The 25,107-nt window shown below is 39.2% G+C and overlaps 1 protein-coding gene across 1 annotated transcript in view; it reads right to left on the bottom strand.

Moving 5' to 3' along the window:
• The window catches only part of LOC126424739 (E3 ubiquitin-protein ligase UHRF1-like), a 163,292-nt gene extending 139,318 nt beyond the window's left edge, over window positions 1–23,974 (bottom strand). The window contains exons 1-3 of the mRNA XM_050087457.1: window positions 23,795–23,974; window positions 23,563–23,694; window positions 294–335 (exon numbers count right to left, since the gene is read on the bottom strand). Of these exons, the coding sequence (XP_049943414.1) occupies window positions 294–335; window positions 23,563–23,694; window positions 23,795–23,941 (321 nt within the window). The 5' untranslated portion in view covers window positions 23,942–23,974. The remainder of the gene's footprint in view (window positions 1–293; window positions 336–23,562; window positions 23,695–23,794) is intronic.
• Window positions 23,975–25,107: the final 1,133 nt, after the last annotated feature.

Below are 25,107 nucleotides of genomic sequence, written 5' to 3'. Positions count from 1 at the left end.
AAGGAAGCTGTTAATAGGACGGCACTGCGGTCAGCTACACCTATATAAGACAGTAAGTGTCTGGCACAGTTGTTAGATCGGTTACTGCTGCAGAAATGGCAGGTTATCAAGATTTAAGCGAGTTTGAGTGTGATGTTATAGTAGGCGCACGAGTGATAGGACACATCATCTTCGAGTTACTGATGAAGTGGATCTGTTCCACAGAACAGATTAATGTACAGACCACCACCACCACCAATTACAGCAACAACAAGAAAAATACATTCTAGCAAAATTCAAGTAACAGCACTCACCTTGAAGTGTTTACTCTCTGATATCTGAGGCAAAGCCCTCAACTGCAACAAAACAAGTACGGTAAGAATTAAAAGTGGTACACAAAAATTAATAATACGCGACAGCTTTGATATCCCATATAAAAATTTTTATTTATAACTAAGCAATAAATTCAGTAATATAAATGGACATTGTGCTGCATGCAATTAATACTGCATGTGCTTTGTAAGAGTGGCCCTATTTTGTACTGCTATGGTGCAGTCAGTCAGTGTAGTCAAGGTCGACCTTGTATTTCATGATAGATGGATTACATATCCACATACTGTTACATCCATTCTCCATTTTGTATGACTTTATGATGGATGAGTTACATATCCAGCTATTTTTACACAATATGATGATGCCCAAAAGGGTGAAACATGTCACTTATATTAAATCATTTTGCAACCAAGGCCGTTTTTATTCCGAAATATAAACCTTGTCAAAAATGAATGATATCTTGTGTAAATTTGTATTATTAAAGCTGGAAATGTTAAATCAATCACATATACACTTAAGAGCCAAAGAAACTGGTACACCTGCCTAATATCACGTAGGGCCCTAGCTAGCACACAGAAGTGCTGCAACACGATGTGGCATGGACTCGACTTAATGTCTGAAGTAGTTGGTTGGTTGGCTCTGAACACTATGGGACTTAACTTCAGAGGTCATCAGTCCCTTAGAACTACTTAAACCTAACTAACCGAAGGACAGCACACACATCCATGCCCGAGGCAGGATTCGAACCTGCGACCGTAGCGGTCGCGCGGTTCCAGACTGTAGCGCCTAGAACCGCTCGGCCACTCCGGCCGGCGTCTGAAGTAGTGCTGAAGGGAAGTGACACCATGAATCCTGCAGGGCTGTCCACAAATCTGTAAGCGTACGAATGAGTGGAGATCTCCTCTGAACAGCATGTTACAAGGGATCCCAGGTATACTCAATAATGGTCATGTCTTGGGAGTTTGGTGGCGAGCTGAAGTGTTTAAACTCAGAAGAGTGTTCTTGAAGCCACTCTGTAGCAATTCTGAACATATGGGGTGTCACATCGAACTGCTAGGATTGCCCATGTCCATCTGAATGTACAATGGACATGAATGGATGTAGGTGATCAGACAGGATGCTTACATATGTGTCACTTGTCAGAGTCTTATCTAGACATGTCAGGGGTCCCATATTACTCCAACTACACATGCCCCACACCATTACCATTACTGTGCCTCCACAAGCTTGAACAATCCCCTGCTGACATGCAGGGTCCTCAAATTCATGAGGTTGTCTCCACACCCACACAATTTGAAACAAGACTTGTTCAAGCAGGCAACATGTTTCATGTTATCAATAGTCTAATGCCGATGTTGATGGGTCCAGGTGAGGTGTAAAGCTTTGTGTCGTGCAGTCATCAAGGGTACATGAGTGGGCCTTCAACTCCGAAAGCCCATATCGATGATGTTTCGTTGAATGGTTCGGGCGTTGACACTTGCTGGTGGCCCAGCATTGAAATCTGCAGCAATTTACGGAAGGGTTGCACTTCTGTCACATTCAACGATTCTTCAATCATTGTTGGTCCCATTCTTGCAGGATCTTTTTCCAGCCATAGCGATGTCAGAGATTAGATGTTTTCCAGATTCCTGATATTCACTATACACTCGTGAAATGGTCACACGGAAAAATCCCCACTTCATCAGTACCTTGAAGATGTGTCCTATCGCTCATGCACCTACTGTAACATCACACTCAAACTCACTTAAATCTTGATTAACCTGCCATTGCTGCAGCAGTAACTGATCTAACAACTGCTTCAGACACTTATTTTCTTATATAGGTGTTGCTGACCGGAATGCTGTATTCTGCTTGTTTTCATCTCTCTGTATTTGAAAACACATGTCTACACCAGTTTCTTTGGCACTTCAGTGTAATTACTAAGCGACTACCCTAGAACCCAGAATCTAGTGCCAGTTGCTGGGCATCTATCTAATGGCTTCCACTGGCAACAAAAATTTGATTTTCAATATTTCATATGATTACTGACCAAATTTAAAAATGCTGTTATAATCTACTCCTTAACAGCTATAATCTTGTATTAAAAGTTTAACACAAAAAGGCAAATATCACAGTTTGAAACTGTGTTTGTTTTGTGGCAAACCTGATATATCCAGTAGATTAGATTAGATTAGTACTTGTTCCATAGATCATGAATACAACACTTCATAATGTTGTGAAACGTGTCAGGTTAATAAAAGGTGTCTATACAAGATATTACATTACACAAAATATTACATGACACTTAATATTTTTTAATTTCTTTTTTTTTGGGAGGGGTGGGGGGGATTACCCACTTACTATATCCAAAAATTCATCTAATGAGTAGGAGGAGTTGCCATTCAGAAATTCTTTTAATTTCCTTTTAAATGTTATATGGCTATCTGTCGCACTTTTGATGCTATTAGGTAAGTGACCAAAGACTTTTGTGGCAGCATAATTTTCCCCCTTCTGAGCCAAAGTTAGATTTAACCTTGAGTAGTGAAGATCATCCTTTCTCCTAGTGTTGTAGCCATGTACACTCCTATTACTTTTGAATTCGTTTAGATTGTCAATAACAAATTTCATAAGTGAATATATATATTGTGAGGCTACAGTGAAGATTTCTAGCTCTTTAAATAAGTGTCTGCAGGATGATCTTGGATGAGCTCCAGCAATTACTCTGATTACTCACTCTTGTGCAATGAACACACTTTTACTCAATGATGAGTTACCCCAGAATATGATGCCACACGAAAGCAGAGAATGAAAATAGGTGTGGTAAGCTAATTTACTGAGCTGTATATTGCCAAAATTTGCAATGACCCTAATAACATAAGTAGCTGAACTCAGACGTTTCAGCAGATCTTCAGTGTGTTTTTTCCAGTTCAACCCCTCATCAATGCATACACCGAGAAATTTTGAATATTCTACCTTAGCTACCGATTTCTGATCGAAGTCTATATTTATCAATGGTGTCATTCCATTTACTGGGTGGAACTGTATATACTGTGTTTTGTCAAAGTTTAATGAGAGCCCATTTGCAGAGAACCACTTAATGATTTTCTGAAAAACATCATTTACAATTTCATCAGTTAATTCTTGTATGTTGGGTGTGATAGCTATACTTTTATCATCGGCAAAAAGTACCAGCTTTGCATGTTTGTGAACATAGAATGGTAAGTCATTAATATATATTAAAAACAGCAGAGGACCCAAGACCGAACCCTGCGGCACCCCATTCTTGATTGTTCCCCAGATTGAGAAATCACCAGTTTTTTGCATATTATGTGAACTTTCTGCACTCTTCCAGTTTGGTATGATTTAAACCATTTGACCACTGTCCCATTCATACCATAGTACTTCAGCTTATCTAGAAGTATTCCATGATTTACACAATCAAAAGCCTTTGAGAGATCACAAAAAATGCCAACGGGTGACTTCCAGTTACTCAGAGCATTTAATATTTCATTAGCGAAAATATATATAGCATTTTCCATTGAAAAACCTTTCTGGAAACCAAACTGACATTTTGTTAAAACTTTATTTTTACAAAGGTGTGAAGCTTTTTCAAGAATTTTGGATAAGGCAGCCAGAAGAGAGATTGGACTATAGTTGTTGACATCAGACATATCCCCTTTTTTATGCAGTGACTGAACAATGGCATACTTCAGTCTATCTGGGAAAATACCCTGCTTCAGAGAGCTATTACATATGTGGCTAAGAATCCCACTTATTTCTTGGGAACAAGCTTGTATTATCCTGCTGGAAATGCCATCAATTCCATGTGGGCTCTTATTCTTGAGAGAGTTTATTATCTTCCTAATTTCACAAGAAAAGGTGGGTGGAATTTCAACTGTATCAAATGGTGTGGGTAAGGCGTCTTCCATTAACTGCCTTGCATCTTCTAATGAATATTTAGATCCTATTTTCCCTACAACATTTAAAAGAGGATTATTCAAAATGTTTTTGACTTCCGGTTTGTTGTCTGTCAAGTTTCCATTCGTTTTGATGGTAATGCCATCATCCTGTACTCTTGGTTGCCCTGTCTCCCTTGTAATAATATTCCAAATTGTTTTGATTTTGTTATCAGGGGTATTGGATGGATGGATATTAGTGTTTAACGTCCCGTCGACAACGAGGTCATTAGAGACGGAGCGCAAGCTCGGGTGAGGGAAGGATGGGGAAGGAAATCGGCCGTGCCCTTTCAAAGGAACCATCCCAGCATTTGCCTGAAGCGATTTAGGGAAATCACGGAAAACCTAAATCAGGATGGCCGGAGACGGGATTGAACCGTCGTCCTCCCGAATGCGAGTCCAGTGTGCTAACCACTGCGCCACCTCGCTCGGTTATCAGGGGTATTAATCTCAGACATGATTCATGTGCTTCTGGACTTTTTAATAACCTTTCTTTATGTAGCACAGTAGTTTTTATAATATTTGGCTGGTTCTGGGTCATTAATCTTTCTTGTTGTTAGATACAGTTCCCTTTTGTGGTTACAATATATTTTTAGTTCTTTAGTAAGCCAAGGTTTTTTGCATGGTTTCTTATAATTAGATTCGACTACTTTCTTGGGGAAACAGTTTTCAAATTCTCTTACAAGTGTATCATGAAATAAGTTATATTTTAAATTAGCATTGGGTTCCTTGTACACCTCATCCCAGTCTAACCGCTGAAGATTTTGTCTGAAATTTCTAATTGTTGAGTCATTAATTAAGCACAACTTTGGAGAGTAGTTTTGAATTACTGAATGGAGCTATGTCATATACTGTAACTAGATGAGCACCATGATGAGGAAGGCCATTCTCAACAGGACATGAATTTATGTTTTAAAACTTATCTTGGTCTATAAAAGTGTTATCTACCAATGTGCTGCTGTCCTTTACTACCGGAGTAGGAAAATCAAGACAGATGTCAAATTGAAAGAACCGAGCAAGACTTGCAGGTCATTCTTCCTATTACACTCTTTCAGTGAATCAACAATGAAGTCCCCACAAATAATAATTTGCTTTCCCCTATCTGACAAATAGCACAACAAGGCATCCAAGTTTTCCAGGAATAAATGAAAGTTTCTTGAAGGGGACCTATATACTGTTACAATTATCAAAGAGCCCTCCTTCAGTTTAAGTTAACAAGCACATGCTTACATATGTTGCTCTAGACAAAACTTTTTTGCATCTAAGCTTTTTACACAGTGATAATTTTTGACATACATGGCAACTCCTCCTCTCACCTTATTCTCTCTACACATACGTGCAGCTAGTTTATAACCACTGATATTTACCTTTTCCATATCAGACACAATGTGATGCTCAGACAGGCATAGTATATCTATTATATTATCAGATTCAATGTCATCTAAACAAACCAGGAGCTCATCTACTTTATTCTTCAATCCCGGAATATTTTGGTGAAAAATGGTAACATTATTTTTTACTTTACTTTTGTGAGAATCTACTTTTTCTTTAATCTACCAATATTTTGGTTAAATATGGGAACATTATTATTTACTTTACTGTCATGAGAATCTTGTGAGATTTGGACCTCTTTAGCACCTGCCTGCCTGAACTTCTCATTGGACACTGATATTAGTCTAAAAAACAGGTATATCCTTGAGTAATAGTATCCCCCCTTATGGATTTCGCTAACAACCCTGCCAGTTTACCCTTTCCTTTTCTACTGAGGTTTAGGCCATGCCTTGTGAAATCCCCCCTATCAATAGCCTCGACAGGAACCGATCCAATGTCTGACAGAGTAGCCGCCCTACACAACTGATCCAACTCCATATTTACCCTCCTAACAGAGTGGTTCACTGGGGCTTATCATGCCGCACGAAAGCGGGCACCAGCACAACATTGGTATGGGTCGTTGCAGAGGCTATTTTCACCAGGTCACACCCAATACTGTAGCCCTGATCCCTATCAATACTGTTTCCCACTCCACCCACTGTCATCACATGATCCTGCTTTGAGAAACCCTTGCACAAGGAACCTATATTCTCTACCACCCGGGTAAGACATGCACTTGGCTTGAAAAAGTTTGTGACCTGGTACCTGTCACCTAATTTTTCCTGCAAAATCTGGCCCACACCTCTTCCATGGCTGCTACCTAGCAACAGAGCTTTCCTCTTACTTTCTACTCTTTTTGATACAGTTGGTTTCCTAGTGAGATTTTGTTGCATCTTATCATCATCTACTTCTACTGGAGCCTCTTTCTTACTTAACTGTGGTAGCAAGATAAATCTATTGGTTGTGCCAATTGGGAAACTGTCAGACACTGTTCTCTTTCTGTGGCCCCTGTTCCCAGCTACCACTTCCCACCACTGTTTACCCTCCTCCCCCCCTTAACCTCTTCAGTTCCTCCCACACTCTGTCCAAATCAGCCTGAAGAGCTCTAATTTTCTCCTCCTGTTCAGCTATAATCCTATCTCTTTAACAAACCCTGCAAAATAATGAAAGAGTCTCATTTGCTTCCCCAATTCCCATGCCGCTACAATTTCCCCAATGAAACCACCTGTCACAACAGGTGCACAAAACCCCTGAACTAACTTTCCTACTGCAGCTCACACATTTAGTATCCATGGTAGTTTGGAAATTAGTTAAGAGATTTACTAAGTGATAACGGTAATATATTAAATACGGATGTAAAAGGACACTAAATATGTTTTGGAAACTAATATGTAAGTAAACTATTAGCAAATGCACTTAAATTTGTGGTATAATGCTAAATAAGCACATTCAAAACCTAGGCCTAAACAGCCGAATGTAACCAAAATGAACTTTTTGCAATTACTGGAAGAATATGAAAATAAAAGAAAAACCTTTAATGACAAGCTTGAAGAGCACACTAATGAACGTATTTAGTCAGTTAATCTATAGCAAATTCACTTAAGATTGCGGTATAACGCTAAGTACGCACACTCGGAAAGTAAGGCAAAGCCGCGAAATGTAAAGAAAAGAACTTTTCGCGATTACTGGAACAATACGCAAATAAAAGAAAAACTTTTAATGGTGAGCTTCAAAAGCACCCTAATGGACATATTTAATCAGTTATAGCAAATGCAATTACAACTGCGGTATAACGCGAAATATGCACACTCGAAAAATTTGGCGTAAGCAGCAGTAAGTAAACAGCTGTAGTTGAGAATGAGAGCACTTACTGATGCCCAACAAATTTAAGACATAATTTCAAACCTTTTCAAAACTTTTTCTCATTGTCAGTCCCCCCCCCCCCCCCCCCCCCCACACACACACACAAATTGATGAAAGGAAAAATGTTTATAACATGCTACACTTTTGCTCTTCACACAGTAAAACTACTGCATCAGACATGATTTTTAATTTATGACTTCTATACTGCTAAGTTTATTCACAATGCAGTTTGTAGACAGTATCTACATATCAGGCAGAATGTACCTCCAGAAGTATATACACTACGATACTTATGAGGTATGTTCAATAAATAATGCAACACATTTTTTTCTGAAAGTATGTTGGTTTTATTCAGGATTCCATTACACCATATTATTCCCCACTCTTTTGGCTACAAAACCCTATTTTTGAACGTAACCTCCGTTCAATATCAACGGCCTTACACCACATTACTGGGAAGGTCTGTATGGTCATATGGTATCGCCCTGTTGGTTGACATCTGAACCATCATCTTTCTGCATAAATAACCTCACCATCATCGATGCACTGCTTCCTGTGGAGTGTATCCTCCACTGAGCCAAACAGATGGAAGTCGTACGGTGTAAGATCTGGGCTGTATGAAGTTTTGTGAACTCCTCTTGAGTGCACAGACTTGTGTGAAACATTGCATTGCCATGGAGAAGGAGAAGTTGAGCAGCAAGGTGTTCCATTGTAAACCACCGGTTAACTCGAATAACTGCAACACTGCAGGCAGCTGTGTGTGACCAGCCAGCACATGGGACATCGGACAGGTTTGCGTGACCTTGTTGCAATAATGAAAGACACCTTGCCCAATGACTCACCGTGCATTTGTTCACTGTCAGGCCTCTGCAGACATTCTGCAAGCACCAAAGAATATCAGTAATGCTCTGGTTTTCCACCAAAAGAGACTCAATGACAGCTTGGAAAGGACCTCCGTTACAGACACCATTTTGAATGTTACATATAGCATTGCCATCTATCAGCACTTCATGAAACTATAGGGGCTGAAGTGGGAATATTTCAGGATGTACCACAACAAATTCCATATTTTTTCAACCGAAACAAGCCAAGAAAAGAAAAAATGTGTTGCATTACTTATTAAAAGACCCTCATAGTGTTGGACTTATGAAGTCAGAAAAATTTAGATGCATGAAAAACTAGCTTTTGCTTAAGATGGAGAACAAATTACCGAGACTATATTCCTCCAGTGTTTAATAATGAGAGCACTTAGCAACTTCCAACAAACTTTAAGCGTAATTTGAAATCTTTCATAATTTTGTTTTCACTTACATGATTAAAGTCAAATATTCAACACATTAACTCATTTGTAAAGTAATCAGAAGTTTGAAGCTGTTTTATAGATGGGATTTCTTAAGGAATAGGGGTTTACTGGTTAAAAGCAAGGTGACATTTTAAGCAGTGAATTCTTAAGCTTAAATCTGTGACCATGTCATAATGGAAAGTGGCTAACAGGTGATCAATGGATTTATATCAGTGAAAACTGTAATGTATAAGAAATTTAGAGGAGCCCTTTATGAACCAATAGATATAAATGCCTGACAAAAGTAAGTATGGTAACAACTTTGATCATGTAAATTTCAGAAATAGGCATAGATAGAAAGGTAGAGGCATAATGTCCTCTCTCTCTCTCTCTCTCTCTCTCTCTCTCTCTCTCTCTCTCTCTCTCTCTCTCTCCCCCCCCCCCCCCCCCCCCCCCCTCCCTCCCCCCTCACACACTCTCCTGAGGTTTTATTTCTATTTTTACAGGTTAAATGTCTCCTCCTTCCTCCCTATCAAATGGAACACTGTGGAACAGTTGAAAGAGACCAAATCTGACACAAAGGTTCAGTAGAACTTCTGGACACGTTACTGAAGCACACCACCATAACATCCAACTATCAGAAAGCAGTACACAAGGTTGAAGGAATATGGAGGGGTCATAAAGAGGACAAGTTTATCTACATCTGTATCTAGATGTAACAATATTATGAAGCGTAAAGTTGTTACTCACCATATAGTGGAGGTGCTGAGTCACAGATGGGCACAACAAAAAGACTGCCACATATAAATAAAGCTTTTGGCCATTAAGGCCTTCATCAACAGTAGACACACAAACACACACACACACACACACACACACACACACACACACACACACACACACACACACACACACACACCACAACACAAACTGCAGCCTTAGGCAACTGAAACTGAAACCACACTGCAAGCAGCGGCACCAGTGCACGATGGAAGTGGAGACTGGGTGGGGGTAAGGAGGAGGCTGGGGCGGAGAGGAGGGAGGGAGGATAGTATGGTGGGGATAGTGGACAGTGAAGTGCTGCAGGTTAGACGGAGGGTAGGAAAGAGGTCGGGAGGGGGGGGGGGGGGCCAAAGAGGAGTAAGTAGTGGGAAACGAGAGAAGTAAAAAGACTGAGTGTAACGGTGGAATGATGGTTGTGTAGTGTTGGAATGGGAACAGGGAGGGGGCCGGATGAGTTAGGACAGTGACTAACGAAGGTTGAGGCCAGAACGGTTATGGGAACGTGGGATGTACTGCAGGGAGAGTTCCCACCTGTGCAATTCAGAGAAGCTGGTGTTGGTGGGAAAGATCCATATGGCACAGACTTTGAAGCAGTCATTGAAATGAAGGATGTCATGTCCGGCAGCATGTTCCGCAACAGGGTGGTCCACTCATTTCTTTTCCACAGTTTGTTGGTGGCCATTCATGCACACAGACAGCTTGTGCATAGAATGCAGCACAGTGATTGCAGCTTAGCTTTTAGATCACATGACTGGTTTCACAGGTAGCCCTGCCTTTGACCGGATACGTGAAGTTCGTGACCAGACTGAAGTAGGTGGTCGTGGGAGGATGTATGGAACAGGTCTTGAATCTAGGTCTATTACAGCGGTATGAGACATGAGGTACAGGTTGGGAGCAGGGGTTTGTAAGGATGGACGAGTATATTGTGTAGGTTCAGAGGACGGCAGAATACCACTGTGGGAGTGGTGGGAAGGATAGTGGGCAGGATATTTCTCATTTTAGGCCACGACTACAGGTAGTCTAAACCCTGGCAGAGAAGGTAATTCAGTTGCTCCAGTCACGGGTGGTACTGAGTTACGAGGAGAATGCTCCTTTATGCCCCCTGTGCACTGGTCCTGCTGCTCGCAGTGTGGTTTCAGTTGCCTGAGATTGCGGTTACGTGTGAGAGTTGCGTTTGAGCGCACGTGTGTGTGTGTGTGTGTGTGTGTGTGTGTGTGTGTGTGTGTGTGTGTGGGCGCACGCGCAGCATGCACGTCTATTGTTGATAAAGGCCTTAACCACTGGAAGCTTTATTATTTGAGACAGTATTTTTGTTGCACCTAACTGCGACTCCCCCCCCATGAACCATGGACCTTGCCGTTGGTGGAGAGGCTTGCATGCCTCAGCAATACAGATGGCCATACCATAGGTGCAACCACAACGGAGGGGTATCTGTTGAAAGGCCAGACAAACGTGTGGTTCCTGACGAGGGGCAGCAGCCTTTTCAGTAGTTGCAGGGGCAACAGTCTGGATGATTGACTGATCTGGCCTTGTAACACTAACCAAAAGGGCCTCGCTGTGCTGGTACTGCGAACGGCTGAAAGCAAGGGGAAACTACAGCCGTAATTTTTTCCGAGGGCATGCAGCTTTACTGTATGGTTAAATGATGATGGTGTCCTCTTTGGTAAAATATTCCGGAGGTAAAATAGCCACCCATTCAGATCTCCGGGCGGGGACTACTCAAGAGGATGTCGTTATCAGGAAAAAAAAAAAAAACTGGCATTCTACAGATTGGAGTGTGGAATGTCAGATCCCTTAATCGGGCAGGTAGGTTAGAAAATTTAAAAATGGAAATGGATAGGTTAAAGTTAGATATAGTGGCAGGACGAACATGACTTTTGGTCAGGTGAATACAGGGTTATAAATACAAAATCAAATAGGGGTAATGCAGGAGTAGGTTCAATAATGAATAAAAAAATAGGAGTGCGGGTAAGCTACTACAAACAGCATAGTGAACGCATTATTGTGGCCAAGATAGATACGAAGCCCACACCTACTACAGTAGTACAAGTTTATATGCCAACTGGCTCTGCAGATGATGAAGAAATTGAAGAAATGTATGATGAAATAAAAGAAATTATTCAGATTGTTAAGGGACACGAAAATTTAATAGTCATGGGTGACTGGAATTCGAGTGCAGTAAAAGGGAGAGAAGGAAACATAGTAGGTGAATATGGATTGGGGCTAAGAAATGAAAGAGGAAGCCACCTGGTAGAATTTTGCACAGAGCACAACTAAATCATACCTAACACTTGGTTCAAGAATCATGAAAGAAGGGTGTATACATGGAAGAACCCTGGAGATACTAGTAGGTATCAGATAGATTATATAATGGTAAGAGAGAGATTTAGCAACCAGGTTTTAACTTTTAAGACATTTCCAGGGGCAGATGTGGACTCTCACCACCTTCTATTGGTTGTGAACTGTAGATTAAAACTGAAGAAACTGCAAAAAGGTGGGAATTTAAGGAGATGGGACCTGGATAAACTGGCTAAACCAGAGGTTGTACAGAGTTTCAGGGAGAGCATAAGGGAACAATTGACAGGAATGGGGGAAAGAAATACAGTAGAAGAAGAATGGGTAGCTTTGAGGGATGAAATACTGAAGGCAGCAGAGGATCAAGTAGGTAAAAAGATGAGGGCTAGTAGAAATCCTTCGGTAACAGAAGAAATATTGAATTTAATTATGAAAGGAGAAAATATAAAAATGCAGTAAATGAAGCAGGCAAAAAGGAATACAAACGTCTCAAAAATGATATCGACAGGAAGTGCAAAATGGCTAAGCAGGGGTGGCTAGAGGACAAATGTAAGGATGTAGAGGCTTATCTCACTAGAGGCAAGATAGATACTGCCTACAGGAAAATTAAAGAGACCTTTGGAGAAAAGAGAGCCACTTGTATGAATATCAAGAGCTCAGATGGAAACCCAGTTTTAAGCAAAGAAGGGAAAGCAGAAAGGTGGAAGGAGTATATAGAGGGTCTATACAAGGATGATGTACTTGAGGATAATATTATAGAAATGGAAGAGGATGTAGATGAAGATGAAATGGGAGATACGATACTGCGTGAAGAGTTCGACAGAGCACTGAAAGACCTGAGTCGAAACAGGGCCCCGGAGTAGACAACATTCCATTAGAACTACTGACTGCCTTGGGAGAGCCAGTCCTGACAAAACTCTACCATCTGGTGAGCGACATGCATGAGACAGGTGAAATACCCTCAGACTTCAAGAAGAATATAACAATTCCAATCTCAAAGAAAGCAGGTGTTGACAGATACAAAAATTACCAAACTATCAGTTTAATAAGCCACAGCTGCAAAGTACTAACATGAATTCTTTACAGACGAATGGAAAAACTGGTAGAAGCCGACCTCGGGAAAGATCAGTTTATATTCTTTAGAAATGTTGGAACACGTGAGGCAATACTGATCTTATGACTTATCTTAGAAGAAAGATTAAAGAAGGGCAAATCTACGTTTCTAGCATTTGTAGACTTAGAGAAATGCTTTTGACGACGTTGACTGGAATAGTCTCTTTCAAATTCTAAAGGTGGCACGGGTAAAATACAGGGAGCGAAAGGCTATTTACAATATGTACAGAAACCAGATGGCAGTTATAAGAATCGAGGGGCATGAAAGGGAAGCAGTGGTTGCGAAGGGAGTGAGACAGGGTTGTAGCCTCTCCCCGAAGCTATTCAATCTGTATATTAAGCAAACAGTAAAGGAAACAAAAGAAAAGTTCGAAGCAGGTATTAAAATCCGGGGAGAAGAAATAAAAACTTTGAGGTTTGCTGATGACATTGTAATTCTGTCAGAGACAGCAAAGGACTTGGAAGAGCAGTTGAACGGAATGGACAGTATCTTGAAAGGTGGATATAAGATGAACATCAACAAAAGCAAAATGAGGATAATGGAATGTAGTCAAATTAAGTCGGGTGATGCTGAGGGAATTAGATTAGGAAATGAGACACTTAAAGTAGTGAATGACTTTTGCTATTTGGGGAGCAAAATAACCGATGATGGGCAAAGTAGAGAGGATATAAAATGTAGACTGGCAATGGCAAGGAAAGCATTTCTGAAGAAGAGAAATTTATTAACATCGAGTATAGATTTAAGTGTCAGGAAGTCACTTCTGAAAGTATTTGTATGGAGTGTAGCCATGTATGGAAGTGAAACATGGACGATAAATAGTTTGGACAAGAAGAGAATAGAAGCTTTCGAAATGTGGTGCTACAGAAGAATGCTGAAGATTAGATGGGTAGATCACATAACTAATGAGGAGGTATTGAATAGAATTGGGGAGAAGAGGAGTTTGTGGCATAACTTGACTAGAAGAAGGGATCGGAACTGAAGACTAGCACCTGCTTGACCCATGACTGGACCTATGTGATCATTCCACTTCATGTCCCTAAAAAGTGTTACACCCAGGTATTTGCATGAGTTGGCTGATTCAAACAGTGGCTCATACTATGTTTCTTCAGTTTGTGAAGAGCAAAATTTTACATTTCTGAAGATTTAGAGCCAGCTGTCAAACTCAGCACCACGCTGAAATCTTATAAAGATCTGACTCAATATTTATGTAGCTTCTTTCAGATAGTACTTCATTATAGATAATTGTATCACCTGCAAAAAGCCAGATTTTACTATTAATATTGTCTACAAGGTAATTAATACACAACATGAACAGCAAGCATCCAAGCACTCTCCCTGGGGCACACCCAAAGTTATTTCTACATTTGACACTGACTCTCCATCCATGATAACATGCTGTGTCCTCCGTACCAAAAAGTCCTCAATCCTGTCACAAATATCTCTTGATACGCCATATGATCATACTTTTGACAATAAGTGTAGGTGTGGTATTGAGTCAAATGCTTTTTGGAAATCAAGAAACACTACATATTTACCTTGATCCAAAGCTTTCAGTATGTCATGTGAGAAAATGTGAGTTGGGTTTCACATAATTGATGTTTTCGAAATCCGTGCTGGTTGCTATTGACAATGTCATTCTGTTCCAAGATACCCCATTATGTTTAAGCTCAGAATATGTTCCAAGATTCTACAGCATATTGATGACAAGGATAGTGGACAGTAGTTTTATGGATCACTTCTACTTGTAGATGGGTGTGGCCTGTGCTTTTTTAAGAACTAGGCACAATTTTTTGTTTGAGGGATTTATGATAGATTATATTTAGCAGAGGAGATAACTCAGCCACAAAGTCAATATAGAATCTGACAGGGATTACATCGAGGCCTGGAGCTTTACTCTATTTTAACGATTTCAGCTGTTTTCAACACCATGACACTAATACTTATTTCAGTCATCATTTCAGTGTCATGAGGATTTAATTGGGGCAATTCTTCTGGGTTTTCCTTTGTAATGGAATGATTGAAAACAAGAGTTCAGCATCTCATTTCTTGCTTTGTTATCCTCAATTTCAGTTCCTGCCTCGTTCGTTAGGGAATGGACACTAAATTTGGTACCACTAACAGCCTTTACACAGACCAGAATTGTTTTGGATTTTGTGAAATGTCATTCGGCAATTTACTGCTAGAGTGGTCATTGAAGGCACCACACATTGCTCTCTTGACAGCTAAACAAGTTTCATCCAGCATTTCTGTATCTATAGTTCAACATTTTGTTTTACACATATTATACAATAATGTCTCTTTCTTTAAAAGTTTCTTTATAGTGACTGTATAACATGGAGGTTCCCTTCCATTGTGAACTGTTCTACTGGGTATATATCTAGCCAGAGCAGGGTCAACTTTTCTTTTAAAGTTGAGCCAAAGTTGCTCAAAATGCTCCGGACTTGTGCTGATAGTTTCAAGTTCCTCATTGAGGTACGACACTTTTGATATTTTTATTTAATTTACTGAACATATATATGATTCAGCTTGTTTTAGTTGTCCTTTGTACTTTGGTAATAACCTAGACTCTCGCTAATGCGACCCTCAGTAGTCCAGCCTCTCAGTAATCCGGCTCACATCCAGCTTCTAGTTGCTCAAGCCGAAATGATGACGCATACAATACTGAGTTCTAATGTGTAACAACATTATCATTAAATACAATGTTAAACAATACTACACATGTTTGAAATTGTCACTTTTTTACCGTTCATTGTCAAGGCTTCAGAAAAAAAGCACCTTATGTTAGATGTCAAATAGAAACTCGAAATCAGACATAAGGTGAACTGAGGTTCTTCACAGGAAGCCACTGTTGCTGAGTACAATGCTGCGATGTAACTATTTGCGACAAAACTAAAAAGATAAAAAGCGTGCAGAAAAGTTATGATGAAAGTGATGAAGGAGGGGACGCAGGAGGAGAGGCCATGAAGAAATCTCACACTGTTGGAGCTAAAGCTGCAGACATCTTCCTTGATTACCAATGTCCAATACTGAAGTAATGCTTGTAAAGTCATTGCGTGGTAAAGCATACTGCCGTCGCGTGTCTTCATTGTGACAAATAAAATTTGGGACATGTTTCATAGTGAGGGATATTACCATATAAGAACACTCTCAAAAACTTTGTTTTCTATGAAAATGAATGTGTCTCTGGATCAGTATTACACCTATTTTACACTAAATTTAAGACACTCTGAATAATACGGCACTTCCGCTAATCCGGCACCCATACGTGCAAGAAATGGCCGGATTAGCGAGAGTCTAGTGTAATTGTTCCCACAACCGCTTCGTGGTCACTGATACTAGTTTCGATTTGGACATCCTCAAAGGGATGCTGCTTTTAGACCCAATATATTTGCACTATGAGTGAGGTTCCCAACTATCTGTTCCAGGTTGTTTTCAGAGAAGGCATTTAGTAAAGTTTCACAGGATGCCCACCACCAACAAAACTGTAATTTTTCTAATTAATTGTTGGATGATGAAAGTCTCCATCAATGATTACAGTATGATTGGGGAACTTAACATACAAGTGAACTGAGGTTTTCTCTAAAAATTTCAGTTACATCAGGAGATGAACCTGATGGGTGACAGAAGGCTCCAATTATTATTTTATGCCCACTACTGATAGTGAGCCTTGCCCAATCAGTCTGACATGCAGCTTCAATTTCTATCGCTGTGGATTCGAGTTTCTTGTCTACTATGATAAAAACACCACCTCATTTCCCATTTGCCTACCCCTTTGATGTACACTTAAATTTTACCCAAAAATCTTACTGTTATCAATTTCAGGTTTCAGCCAGCTTTCTGTAGCCAGTATTATGTGAGATACTAGTACTACAGAAACAGGAGGTACAGGCAGACTGCACTGTGTGGATTTGTCAACCACATTTTGGCATATATGTGATTTTAGATTTAAGTCCAGTGCTGCAATCAGTTAACAACATGTGGAAGCAATAATGCATTAGCGCGTCTTGATGCACATCTTCTGGAGTGTTTGATGAAATGTAAATTACTAGTTCGGGTCAGTAGTGCTGTGAAGTTGCACTTGACAGGGTCTATACTTAAAATGTCACATAAAAGGAAAGAAAGTGTGCTTGCCAAGAGAAAAAAAAAGCACGTACGAGGGTCCTACTCATTAGAAACGAAGATAGAACTTCTGGACCAGTATGAAAAATATGAGCATATTCGCATGCTTTAGGACTTAGTGACTCCACTGTAACAACTAGTCATGATAATGTGGTATCAGTTCGAAAAAATGCTCAATCTCAACTAAATGAAGTGTGACTAGAGATAGCAAATCTCACTCGGAGGCGATGAGTAGAATGGAAAAAATGTAAGCCATTGGACTGAGCACCACAACAAAAGCATATGCCTCTCTCTGGGGCTGCTATTCAAACTAAAGCCACGAGCTTGTATGCAGATATGATGAAAAAAGAGGACAATCCAGCACCTTTCTCGGCCAGCTCAGGTTGGATTGGACTGATTGATTGATGCATAGTTCTGACTTCTACAACATTAAAATGACAAGAGAGGCAGCTGTGGCAAATGAAGTTGGAGCCAAGGAATTGAAGAAGAGGCTTATTTTGGAATCCAATGCCTAGCCGCATGCTCATTTCTATTGCTCTATAGAAGAAAACACAGCACTTGGGTTTAAGACGACCAAGGACAGATGCACATATCTTTTTGAAGGAAACGCTGCAGGGTATTGCAAATTAAAACCCTTTATGATCTGTGAAAATCCTAGGGTAATGAAGGGTTCTGATAACAGCGTATTATTGTTTGTTTCAGTGATAAATTTTTTAAAGTGTCTATATTTTGCTTTAAAATATGTTCCAGGAAGATAGCAAGGTTTATTTTTGACAAGAAATACTTAGAAACTGTGCTATCTTAAAGTTAATATGTCAGTAAACAAGAACCTAAGCGCATATTTTATATATAAAATTGCTCTTGATTGACGTGAACTCGATATGTGTGGATATTCTGTGGATCAAAACTATAGCTGATAATAAGATTTACCTTCATGTGTAAAGGTGTGGAAAAGCAGGAAGAAGAGCATGTCACCATGTTTAGACACTGCATATATAACACATCTATGTTTACCAACAAACTGTCCATTCCAAAAACCACATAGTAATTATCACTGCAGATATTCACAAACATATCTATGGATATCCACATCTGTGTTGGATTTTATCTGCAAAGTAATTACTACTGCTGATATATCCACAAGTATCTGCATCCACACAGAATGCTAACTATTGTGTCTACATCTATATCTACACAACTACTCCACAATCCAAACTTAACAGCTTGGCGGCAGATTCATCGAACCACTTCCATATTGTTTTTGGACTACTCCATTTTCTAACAGCACGTGGGAAAAATGAACACACAAATTCTTCTGTGCAAGCTCTGATTTTTCTTATTACAACTGTCATTTCGCCCTATGGAGGTGGGAGTCGATAAAATATTTTTACATACTAGTCAGAGGGTAATGCTTGTGATTGAAAATCTTGCCACAACAAAAAATGCCATTGTTTTACTGAGTGCCACACCAACTCGCTTATCACATCTGTGACGCACTCCCTCCCATCTCGTAACATACAAAACATTGTGCCCTTTTTTGAACTTCCCCCCGTGTCATTCCTGTCTGGTAAGGATCCAATACGGCATAGTGATATTCCAAAAGATGATGGACAAGCACAGTGAAGGCACTCTCTTTAGTTGATCTGTTGCATTTTCTAAGTATTCTACCAATAAAACACAGTCAGTGGTTCACCTTCCCCACATTATCTACATGATCGTTCTAATTTAAGTTGAAACTTCCTGGCAGATTAAAACTGTGTGCCGGACCGAGACTCGAACCCGGGACCTTTGCCTTTCGCGGCCAAGTGCTCTACCAACTGAGCTACCCAAGCATGACTCGTGCTCCGCCCTCACAGCTTTACTTCTGCCAGTATCTCGTCTCCTGTGAGGGCGGGGCGGGGCGTGAGTCGTGCTTGGGTAGCTCAGTTGGTAGAGCACTTGCCTGCGAAAGGCAAAGGTCCCGAGTTCGAGTCTCGGTCCGACACACAGTTTTAATCTGCCAGGAAGTTTCATATCAGGGCACACTCCGCTGCAGAGTGAAAATCTCATTCTGGCTAATTTAAGTTGTTCATCAATTTAATCCCTAAACATTTCATTCAATCAACAAATTTTAAATTTTTGTGATTTCTCATATAACTGAAATTTAATGGGTCCTGTTTAGTACTCACGTGTAGGACCTGACACTTTTTATTACTTCCAGGTCAACTGCCAATGTTCACACCATAAAGATATTTCGTCTATATCATTTTGCAATTTCTTTTGATCTTCTTATGACTTTAGTAGATTGTACTTGACAGCATCATCTGAAAACAATGTAAGAGGACCGCTCAGATCGTCCCCTAAGTCTTTGACATAGATTAAGAACAGCAGAGCACCTGTAACACTTCCTTGTGAACCCCCAGATATCATCATTTTTTCACTCTATGACTTCCTGTTGATTACTACGAACTGTAACCTTCCATTTTGAAATAAATTTTCGACATTTGACTGTAAATTCAAATTCATTTCTTTCATGCAATCACGATTTCATCTTTATAGCCTTTCTCAAGCGCAAGATGAAATGTCAAAATGCCCGACCTACCCTCATGACACATTATCATAATTGAAATAACATTTATCATCGTATTACATGAAATGAGGACGTATGTAAGATACATAACGTGGCTAACACTGCACAGAGTGAGTAAACATTAACAATAATGCATATATGACAGTCAATACATTGTTGTGGCCTGCATTTATAACATCCATCCCACCAGATGACAGGAAATGACAAATACGGTCGACAACTGAGATGATACCCCATAGGCAAGCAATACAATTAGAAGTCACTTTTGAGGAAAAGTCTTCTGCAAGTATAGAAATATTGAATCAACTTGAGATCCCCGGTTGATAGCCCTCATTAATTTGTGTGAATAAAGAGCCTGCCGAGTTTCACAAGAATGATATTTTCTGAAACCATCCTGGTTATGTCAATAGATTTATTTTTTTGGGGGGGGGGGAGGGGGGGGTGTATGTTGTAATGTTTGAATACAGTATAAGTTCAAAAATCCTACTACAAATCAATGTCAGTGATGTGGGTCAATAATTCAGTGGCTTATTCCTATTTCCTTTCTTGTGTAGTGATGTCACCTGAGCAATTTCCCAGTCTTTAGGTACAGATCATTCACTGTGCCAGTGGTCCCACCTTGGTTGCTAAAAATAGAACTGTATCATAAGAATACTCCGAAAGGAATCAAATGGAACAAAGTCAGGACCAGAAGATCTATCTATACTGAGTCACTTAAGTTGCTTGGTTACATCACGGTTATCTATTTCTAAGTTACGTATGCACATATTGTGCTTATAGTCATTTAACTAACGATTTATTGGATGCCACTAATGGAAAGTAAAAACGCTCAAATGTGAGTAAAGCATTTTACACAACATATTACTGCAAAAAAAACACGTCATATCAGTACAGGTACTGAACACTCTGTACAAATGTTAATAAATGCTTATTTTTACAGTTGTGTACCATAAATGAGAGACTGATCTTCAGATTTGAGCACTCATCACTGGCAACTGGTCAACATCTTCTGGTAAAAATAATCAGCCCAAAATTATACAAGAAATAAGTCTAATACATCACATCCTTGGTAAATACATTATACATTATTACAATCAATTCATATTGCAGGTCCAAACAAGGTACTTACAACAAGATTCCCAACAATCAACAATGGCGGACACTCAATCTAAAGGTGATTATTACATATAACTAAAGCTGGTCAACAATCATTTGACACACAATTAAGAGTGTAAAACTAAGGTCTTTCTACAATATATAGAGCTATGACATATCTCACAACAAACTTTAGTCCATTCCCATCGATAGAGATTTTGAAGGAATTTTTTCTGATCTGCAGCACTGAAATGAAGAATTAACAGCAGAATTCGATACCGGTATGCCAACTCACAACCAAACTGTCACCTTTCAATCTAACCTACACCTCTGACAATGCTACACTCCAGTAAGTTGTCACATCTGAAATTTCATACTCACATTTGTTGGTTTCACCTACTCACAATCAAACTGTCCCCTTCCAACCTAACTTAGTCCTCGGGCTAGTCTACAGATCAGTCTGTCACTGCAACCTACATCTCAAAAACTATTATGGGCAGGAAAGAAATATTGTCATTGTTCATCAATATTGTCACATTGCTTGTTGAAGGCAGTATCTACCCACCAGAAAACCACCACACGGATAAGCGGAAGTTGTAGCCTCTGAGTTTCGAAAGGTTGCATTATGCCTTACAGAAGTTGCCACCGTTTGTGACACAATTGGTGAAAGAGCATTTACGGGGTTGGCAGCTGCTGTGTTTCATGTCAATGTTGATAACAATTTGTGTGATGAACAATGGGAACTGAACAAGGCAGTCAGTAGAGAATCAAAACGTTCGTTTGTAAGTTTCTGCAGTCCTTAAATCAAGTTAGCTGGAGGGCATTGTAAAAATTCAAAGAAGGGCTGCTCCTTTTGTATTATTATGAAGTAGGAGAGAGGGTCATAGATACTATAAGTGAGTTGGGGTGTTTATCACTAATAAAAAGGTGTTTTTTGTTGCAGCATGGTCTTTTCATGAAATTTCAATCACCTGCAAATGCAAAGATATTTTTCTGATTCCGAGCTACATAGGAAGAAATGATAATCATAATAAGATAAGAAAAATCAGGAGTAGGACAGAAATACTTAAGCATTCATTTTTCCAGCAGACTAAGAGTTGGATGGTATAGGAATATCAAGAAGGTGACTTACTGAACCCTCTGCTAAAAACTTCAGGTGACGACATACAGAACAGTCATGTAAGTGTAGATATATTTTGTTCTTTCATGTTAGAATTTAATCACAGAGTCATAATTTTCAACAAAATCGGAAATAAGGCATTCAAGTAGGTAATTGCGAAGTCAAACATATATCTCAGACTGCTCTACACAGCAATCTATTCAGGCACTCTTACTGTCATGTTCAGATTCATTGCCTTCACCAACTCTAATGCAAATTTTCACATTCCAGCCTCGCCTAGGCCTTGAGCGTCAATACAGATCAGTCTCTCAGCACATCCTGCTTTCGCCTTCATCAAATAAATATGAAAATCGGTAACCAACCTCAAAATTCATAACAGCCAGGTCAGTAAAAGCTACTCTGCTGCTCCTCATATTAAAAACAAATGTAATCAATTTGTATCATCTGTTGAAAGAAATCACTAGCACCAGTGGTTCTAGTTGGTTACCTATACTATCACCTGATACAACATGTTACACAAGAGTTGCTGGCACTCTAAGTGCTTCAGCTAACACACTTCCATATCTAGCCACAATATTGTCATCTCCAATGTGGGAAATTAAGAGAATACAATCGTAATTGAAGAATATCTCATGTTGTGCAATGCAGATACAGGCAAGTATAGCAATGATTCTGTCTCTTGAGGTAAAATTCTTACATCGTCTCAAGTCAATCCAGAGGTTGTCTGTGTGGTCTGTCTGCATATCCATCGCTAAGCTATAGAAAACACCTAGCAACTAACTACTCCCATACAGTCACTATTGGAGAGGATTTATAAGCAACAAAAATGTATTTCACTTGCATAAAACATGGCGTGTAAGCAACAGATATGTATTTCATTTGCACAAAACATGCTGTGTCATCTGGGAATATACATACATACTGACAGAATCGTTTCTGCGAAATATTCAAAAAACAATTATTTCCAGCATAAACTGACAGGTGGTAGTTAGTACATGTCAGTGCTATACATAACTTCTCAATGTGAATGTAATTTCTTCCGGCCAGCTTTGTGCTATACAATAATATGTGTGTACATAATTAAATAAAAGAATTTTGCTTACCAGAAAGTCACTATATGCTTTCCTTTGGCTGTATGCCTAGCCTATGAACACAACTGTTATATTATTTTACAATTATAACATGTGCTTTTAAAAAAAGGTCCTGATAAATGTAAAAACCTATGAAACATGACAAACAACATTCACTCACTACAAGGTACATTGGGCATTACAGTCAGTAACGTTTGAATAATTCCTTATTTTCATGTTCCCACAAATTATCACCATTGATGCCATTGAAAAACAGTGAAGTCTGGGCAAAGTCTAGTATATATAAAATTCTAGCTGAACCAACTACAAAATACAAAGAACTAAACATTTTAAAAACATAGGCTACAACAGTGCTTATAGCCCATCAATAAATTAGATACAAAAATGAAATCCAAACAAACATCTTCAACATTTCGGTCCTCAGCAGCACATGTCCATGCTTTTGTTCAAATAGCAGGGTAATGGCAGCGAAAAATAACTATTGCTACTGGCGGGGAGGGGGTACTTCCTGTGAAGGCTTATTTTAACGCTTATGAATTCTCTTGCTGTTTCGCAACTGCCGCTGCCAAATGAAATAAAGCGAAAGCAACGTTCTGTTAAAAGCTATACTTACACGTTTCTCTATACTGAGAGGTTCTTTGGTTTCTGTCACAGCTTCTTTCTGAATTACTATTCGGTTTACAGTTAACAACACCAGGTCACCAATTTTCACACCATAATCGAATAATTGATATTGGTCTTCTAACTGGAATGGACAATGGTATGTTATTTTAACTAGAAAAAAACCACACACCTGTCAAACGAGAACACGTATATACGCACACAACAAAAGAATTGCATTGTACCTGTTTCCGTCTATGTGTCAGACGTTGATCTTCTGGATCCACAGAGAAAATATTGGCAAGTTTTTCTTTCAATTCTTTTATCTGCATCGACAAAGTGGTTGTAACAGTTTCGACTCGTTTACCAGGTCCTCTAACTTTCACAAACATCGTATAAAATTATGTTTACAAGCTAGACGTCAATTGTTCTCAAGTAGCACAAAAAAAAGTAGAAACTACATGGTGACTACAACAGTACTGCCAACGTTTCTGTAAGTTTATGGATTTAAGAAACCTGCCCTCATATTAATTTATTTTCATTGCACACGCAAGAGGCGCATGTAGTTGGTACCGGATTATGAGTAGAGCATGACAGTTATTAGATTATATTTCAGGGTTTTTTCTTGAGTAAGAGAAACGTACTTGATTTCATAACCAATAATTTTGTATATCGCATTGTTTGTAAAGTAAAGTAGCCAAGCCGAACAACACTTCGTCTTTAGTCTTTAAAGTGGTGATCATTTGTGTCAACAGCGCTATTATTAATGCTTTAGTTAATATAAATTTTTGTTTTAGGAAGTAGTATTTCCGATGCTATGTTGTGGTATTCTGTGAAAATATTGCGATAAGTAAAACGTTGTTGAAATAATGATTCAAACGGACGTGAAGCGTATATTTATTTCTTCACAGTTTTCTATCCTTCGCGGTTTCTTGTATGGTAGAAATCAAGAAGTGTATTACGGCTGCCCGCATATAAGCGGGTAGACGCAGGGACTAATTGCAAATGCCAAAGGTGCATACTTATTTTCTCCTGAAGCAACATCACCTTCATAAATAATGCCCAAACTTAAAAATTCTCACCTACCTGCTACATAGCTACTCCCACAAGTTAAAACCCGAAACGCCCTCCCCAAAAGCTTGAATCATATATCGTCAAATGGGGTCACTTGAAATAGTGGGGTTACTTGAAATACTTGTGTCATATCTTGCTTCTACATTCTTGGCAACACTGATTTGTAGTGTATTTCATTTGTTGTGTGTTCAGACAGTTGAAGGAAGTTTTGTATGTGATTTCTGGAATAAATTTGTCATAAACTACTACATTAAGTACTTTTTAAGAAATTTTAATCACAGGGACATTTCTTAACCTAAAAATAGACCTCTGTAAACTTCTGCTGTAAAACGAAATACAGAGAAATAAGATTATTGAAACTCTGAAGCTGTCTAACGTCACTTATTGTCAAAATGGCTACAGTATCAATCTTTCAATAGCTCTCCATCTTTTTGATATATATTTCATTTTAATTTTTAATGACAGGAGTGGGGTAACTTGAATG

The sequence above is a fragment of the Schistocerca serialis genome, chromosome 10 (genome assembly GCF_023864345.2).
Source record: "Schistocerca serialis cubense isolate TAMUIC-IGC-003099 chromosome 10, iqSchSeri2.2, whole genome shotgun sequence".
Classification (NCBI taxonomy): Eukaryota; Metazoa; Arthropoda; class Insecta; order Orthoptera; family Acrididae; genus Schistocerca; species Schistocerca serialis.
Note: the sequence above shows the minus strand (reverse complement) of the source record. Positions and strands in the feature narration are given on the sequence as shown.